General features: G+C 50.3%; 1 protein-coding gene across 1 annotated transcript in view; it reads right to left on the bottom strand.

Moving 5' to 3' along the window:
• Window positions 1–3,284: 3,284 nt before the first annotated feature.
• The window catches only part of SIX1 (SIX homeobox 1), a 4,510-nt gene continuing 1,368 nt past the window's right edge, over window positions 3,285–6,426 (bottom strand). Inside the window, exon 2 of the mRNA XM_024748392.1 lies at window positions 3,285–4,598. Within this exon, the coding sequence (XP_024604160.1) occupies window positions 4,304–4,598 (295 nt within the window). The 3' untranslated portion in view covers window positions 3,285–4,303. The remainder of the gene's footprint in view (window positions 4,599–6,426) is intronic.

Below are 6,426 nucleotides of genomic sequence, written 5' to 3'. Positions count from 1 at the left end.
GTGCGTGGGGAGGAGGCCGCTGCTCGCCCCAGGGCCACGGGCTAGGGGGAAACGCCGGACCAGGCCCAGCGATGGAAGCCGAGCTGGCGCCCGGTCCTGCCCGAGACTCTAGAATCCCGGGCCGCTCTCCTCGGCCACCGTTGAAGTTCTAACGACAAGCCAGGGAAGGGGTGCCCTCTGTGGCTGGCACCCCTCCGCCGAGCGCGCGGGTGATGGGCCCAGGTCCGAGGGCCAAGACCCAGGCCGCAGGAAGCAAAGGAAACGGGCCATACCTGAAGTAGGAAGGGCGGCCGGGCCTAGGCCGCCTCCCGACCAGGCTCTTGGGCCTGAGCCGGCTGCCCTCGCGTCTGAGAACCAGGGAACGCTCCCACCTGCCGCCTGGCCCGGGAGACGCGAGTGGCCAAGACCGCTTCATCCCTCTGCCACTGGGCCTGATCCAACCCATTGGTAGCGCTTCCCGCGTGGCTCACGTGCCTCGCCCGGAACTTAGCTCCTTAATTCAAAGAGCGAGATGCGACTTGAGCTTGGGAGGTGGCTCCGGGGTGCCCAAGGCCACGGCAGCTGCGTTGTCCCCCGAAGCTCAGGCCTTTGCCTCCTCCATGGTCTGGACCTTAGAGGCTAGCCTCAGGGCCTCCGCAGGCCGGGCCACCAGGCCCCGCGCCTGGAGCTGCGCAGTGATGCGGCTCCCGGGACGCGCGCGATTCTCCATGAAACGGTGAAGCGGCTCCACCCGGGTCCGGGGGCGGAGAGCAGCGGCGCCCCGATTTCCCGCGCCTTGGGAGGGCAGAGTGGCAGGAGCAGCTCCTCCAGTTTTCTGCAGCCGGAGACGCGCGGAACGGAAGCCTCTGGCTCCCTAACCTGGAGTTCTGCTTGCAGACTTGACCAAAGACCTCCAGGCGGGGGAGGCGGTAGGAGTGAAGTCCCCTCCAGCCGCAGCCGCCGCTGCAGGCGCGGAGGCTGCGGCGGAGCAGAGGAACAGCCGTTCCGTGCAGGGTCAGTGCCAGGTGCCCGACTCGCCCTCAGGGTGCGGGGGAGAGCGGCGTGACAAGGGTCACTGCTCAGCAAACTCAGAGTTCGCCCACAAGCACCAATGCCACTGCCTCTTCCTGGAAGCTTCCGCTTCATCTCGGGGTCAAGCCCAACCTGTCCTGCCTGGAGAATAGTTCAAGACCGGCGGTGCCCGGCCTCAGCGGCCTCTTTCTCCCTGCCCGCAGCTCGTGGTGCTTTGGGGACTCTTGAGTCCCTACCTGCTAAGCCAAATTCAGGAACCGTCGGCCAAGCCCCTTGGCCTCCCGAGCATTTAAGGAAGCTTCGTTCTCAGCCAAGAGGTCAAGGCAAGCAGGCAGTGGGGACCCGAACAATCCTGTGTTCAGATCTAAAACGTAAAAAATTAAAAAATCGCCCTAATATGTTATTGTTTTCATTTTACTTGATGAAATTCTGTAAGGTTTCATCCTAAAAACTATAAGCCGTCGTTCATTACTTTGGGCTCTCGTTATGAAATCTGTAAAGGACAAATCGAAAAGTGGCTTTTGATTCAGTTAAACTGTGAAGCCGAGAAGGTAAATTAGAGGTCCCTTAACAGCAGGTCCTTGAAGATTTCCTCGAGGAAAAAAAATATATGGTTAGTTCCCCCTAATGATTGCTCTAAAATGATTGCCAAGAAAACTCAAAGCAATATTCAGCTTTCTCGCTTCCTCCGGCTTGTCCCTGGTTTAGCCAGACTGAGAGGAGGATGGCGAGGGAGGCACATTGTGCAATTTCTTATTAAACACATCTGGAATTTGCGCACTCTGGATCGAATGCCAGGGATTTTACAAAGAGTTTATGACTGTGACAGAAAATTGTCCTTTTAACGAGTTTACAAGCAGTAATCACAGGGGCTTTTACAGGACCGGCCCACTCTGCTCCTTGCCAGATTTGCAGACATTTCCAAGATTCACCAACCAAGGGAGCAGGAACGGGGCCGGGGTGCCCAGGGAGACAGAACTTCCACGAGTCTGAAATTATACTAAACAGAGCTGGAAGAGTGGGGGGTTAGTCATCTGGGTAGGAAGAGAGGGCATGTAAGAAATTAAAGTAATTGGCCCTTCCTATTTTTCAGGGAGATTTCCGCGGTGTCCTTTGAAGCCTGTCAGGGTCATTGAAAGCTATCTTTGTGCAGGGTGTTTGTTTTGGGGAGTGAATGTGAAGAATGCGAGGAGATCCCCTGTGAGAGCCCCTCCTGCAGAGGGTGGCATTTCTCCGTGGCCCAAGACGTGGAGAATAAACACCCTAGTGACTTAAATAAACACCAACTTAATGATCCAAAACACTAACAAGGGAGATTGGGACCCTGAGCTCCCAATCCAAAGGATGGTCTCTGAGCGGCTGTGTGAACATCTGTCCATCACTGAGGGGAAAAATGACTTTATAAGTAAAAGTGACTACAGTTAAGTACAGTGACCCTTTCTCCCTGGAACTCAGTCACAGCCATTTAGCATTTAAAAAAAAAACAAAAACGCATAATAAGAAGGCCTTAATCTCCCCATCTCCCACCCCCACTTCTAGATCAGGACAGGAAAGATAGGAAAGAGTAAGAAAGAAATGAATATATTAATGGTGACACAGATGGAGAAAAATCAAAATTATGAAACTGTCATGTCAGAAAATAGACTTCCTCTGGGGAGTAATATTTTACAAAGCACAAGCAAGCCAATCCTGTTATCCTGAGTAGAATTTTAATAAATAATGCCATTTGTTTCACTAATTTTAAAAGCTAAATACAAAGATACATCATTTTTGCCCCAGGCAAAAATAATTTGGAGCCTACATGATTACTGAGATTTTTCTGGACACTATCAGGCAGCACCGCAAAGAACTCCTGTCCTGTTGGTCTGCTTTCTATTTGTACAGAGTAATTCACAATGTTGCTATCCTTGTACAAGTTCCCTTTTTTTTTCCCCCCAAGCAGATAAATTATTTTACTTTCACAGTCTTGTCATAAATTTGTTAATAATACAAAAGAGCTAACATACGAATGATGTGGAGAAGAGCTAGTGGTAAACAAAACTGCATCTCTAAATAATAAAAAAATAAATAAATACCCCAAAGCTAAATTCACTCTTTTTCTGTCATATAATTAACTCAGTCACCACTCTTGGTTCAGGGGATGGCCTTCAAAGTACCCTGCAATTCATAACCACCATTAAGTAAGAAAGCAAGAAAACTATTCGTTTAAAAAAGGGGGGGGGCCCAATGACAGCAATACACAACTCACCTTTCAGAAACAGAATCAGTACTCCTGGTGTTCTACTAAGTTTTAATTTAGACTGGTTTAGGTACAATAGAAAAGAAACCTGAAAACACATGCTGTTTTAGTAACAAATACCAGGTTGCTAGATTTGTTACCTATTTTTGCAAGCTAGAAACTAGGAACAGGAGAAACCCTTAACAGGAGTAGGCTACAGATAAGAAAGCTTCAAGGGCATGAGAAGTAATGGCATTCAGGAAAGTGTTTTTTCACACTGGTACATTTTTAAAGTTTGCCATAAAAAAACCCCAAGAAAACAAACAACAACCAAAAACCCCCACTAAATTTGACAGAAGCATTTGTATTACTAATGGTCACTTCTATTTCTAACTGCCTCACATAGAGAGCATTAAGACATTTAGGCACTTGTTTTTTCCCCTAATACTGTTCTTTCATTTTAATCTACATAAAATTGTTTAACACTAAATATGAAAATGTAAACTTAATTTTCCCCATCAAAAAAAAGTTATAAGATCATATTTTTCCTATTCACCTTAAGAATGCAACCAGTTCCTCCCAGGCTGGAGGATCTTTTCACTATTTTGATCTCCTCTCTCTCTGTCTCTCTCTCTCATTTTCATTTCCTTTTCCTCTTCTCAAAACATTTTTCCATAAATAAATTAAAATGAAATAATTAAAATCCAGTTGATTTTGTAATTCCCATTCATTGAAAAAAAGAAAAAGAAAAAAGAAAGGCTACTGAAGCAGGAACACGGGTTGCCCAGAACCAAGACTGGGTGACTGGATATTTTTGTTTGTTTGGGTTGTTTTTTTTTTTCCTTTTCCCTGATCTCCACACTGGGAGGGGAAATAATGCAAAAGTGGAAAGAGTTGGAGAGAAGAGGGCACTGAGCTTGAGATTGCTGTTGGGTTTGAATTTTTAAAAAGATATTTGTGAAAGTCCACCATTCCTTTATGCGCAAAGAACCCCAGAAACAAGCTGCAAAAATGTTCCTGATTTCTATTTACAAGTGTCCCTAGTCGCTGCTTCGAGGCCCCAATCCCTCCCCCTTAGGACCCCAAGTCCACCAGACTGGAGGTGAGGGGGCCCAGCAGAGAGTCCTGGAGCTGATGCTGGTGGGCTTGCAGGCCGTGGGTGGGCTGAGAGGCGGTTAAACCTGGGAGAGAATAGTTTGAGCTCCTGGCGTGGCTCATATTGCCCTGCAGCAGAAGGACCGAGTTCTGGTCTGGACTTTGGGGAGGTGAGAATTCTTCTTCTGAGCTGGACATGAGCGGCTTGCCCCCTTCCAGAGGAGAGAGTTGATTCTGCTTGTTGGAGGAGGAGTTATTGTTTTCAGTGTTCTCCCTAAGAAATAGAGGACAACACCATATGGTTAAAAAAAAAAAAAAAAAGTAAGTTAAAAAAAAGTGTGAGATGGAGGGAGGGGAGCTGGAAGGAGGAAAGGGCCATTGTGCAATCAGTCATTGACCCAAATGGAGAAGCTCTGCCCTCTCACCCATCCCCAAGGGTCCTAGGGGAAATGAAGAGGCAGAAGAGACTTGAGAAATGGGGAGCTACGGACAGAGCTCCTGGGGAGCCAGGTCCCTTCCTCTCCCAGATTATAGAAAGCCAGATCAGCAGGGCTTATTTGAAACATAAAAATTATTTTTAAATTTTTGTTCAACCAGTTATTTTTAAATACCTATCAACAAGTACCACATTTAGAAGTAATGAAATTTGAAAATCTTCCAACAAATGATTGTTGGTGATGAAGAAAATGATCGGGGGACGAACAGCACCCAATGAACAGATGTTTGGTGGTGAATCAAGTCAATTGTCCTGTTCCCATCTGAGGAAACGATTAACCGTCGAGTTTCCCTGCCCCTGCCCGGAGGTTGTGGTCTCAGAGACACAGGACAGGTCATGGGAAGTGGTGTCCAGAGCGGCCCAGTGACCTGAGTAAACACAGGGAGCGCAGCCAGTCTCTCCGATTTCATCAGGGAGTGGGCCCTCGGGCCTGGCTTAAAGGACGGCCTTTTTGAAACTAACATCTACCTGGAACTGTACTGTCCCTGTCTCCGTGTTACTCGCTCAGCCCGCAGTCCCTCACAGCCCTCTCTCAGACTCCCTGCGGGCATCCACACCCGCGCACCCATTCCCCACAGGGGAACTTCGCGACCCCGCACAGCCGGAGCCTGTGCGAAGAACCGGGGTCTCAGTCTGGGCGCTCGGTGCTGGTGAACTGCAGGGTCTTGTAGCCCTTGGCGCTTCTGCCTTCAGAGGGCTCGGCCGTCCTCCCCACCGCGGGGCCCGCCTGTCTCCCCAACTTTCTCCCCATCTTTCGCAGTCTCTCCCAGAGAGCCCATTTCAGCTATCCAGACTCTGCTTTCCCACCCAGAGGGGAACAAGGCGGCGACATCTTCGGCCCCCAGGCTCCGAAGCGAACAAAAGAAACCCAGCCGACTCGGGAGCTTAGGTTTCCCCTAAGGCGGCGACATCTTCGGCCCCCAGGCTCCGAAGCGAACAAAAGAACCCCAGCCGACTCGGGAGCTTAGGTTTCCCCCAAACTGCCCGGCTCCCCGAAGCGCTCTCCCCACCGCCGCAGCCGCCGCCGCCGCCTCCCACACGCTCTTCCGAATCTCGGTCGGAAACTCAACAGCAAACGAGTGGAGCCGGGCCAGGTGGCCGGGTGTGTTGGCGTGAGGAGGGCGGGGGCACAGACAGGTTAAAAAAATATTGCCTTCTGAGCTCTGGGGCGAGAGAAGTCTGCGACTGGAAACCCCTTCCTCACCCGGGGAGGGGGGCGGGGGGGCGGCGCGGACAGCGAGACTGACCAGCCTCGGCTCCCAGCCAGGCTCGAGGGAGCCGACGAGGAGCAATCTTTTCTGGGCTTGGGGCGCCAGGGAGTAAATGCAGCGCCAACTCTCCCAAAGCTCTTTTCTGTAGATTTCTTTTGAAAGACTCCTCCCTTTGTACAGCTAGTGCGGAATTAAGCGACCTCTCACCCAGAAGACTACCAGGACAGAGCGATTGAAGGACGGGGCGGAGTGATGGCTGAGAATAAGTTTCTGGCCAGCTCCACCCTCACCGGGAACAAGAGGAGAGAGGTTCGAGACCCTCAGGCCCCACCGAACCCCTCTCCTCGCGATACCAATCAACACTGCCCTTCTAAGCTGATCTAGAAACTCACTCT

This window comes from Neophocaena asiaeorientalis, unplaced genomic scaffold, assembly GCF_003031525.2.
Source record: "Neophocaena asiaeorientalis asiaeorientalis breed wild unplaced genomic scaffold, Neophocaena_asiaeorientalis_V1.1 scaffold698, whole genome shotgun sequence".
Taxonomy (NCBI): Eukaryota; Metazoa; Chordata; class Mammalia; order Artiodactyla; family Phocoenidae; genus Neophocaena; species Neophocaena asiaeorientalis.
The sequence above is the reverse complement of the archived record's forward strand: the minus strand, read 5'-3'. Positions and strand labels throughout refer to the sequence as shown.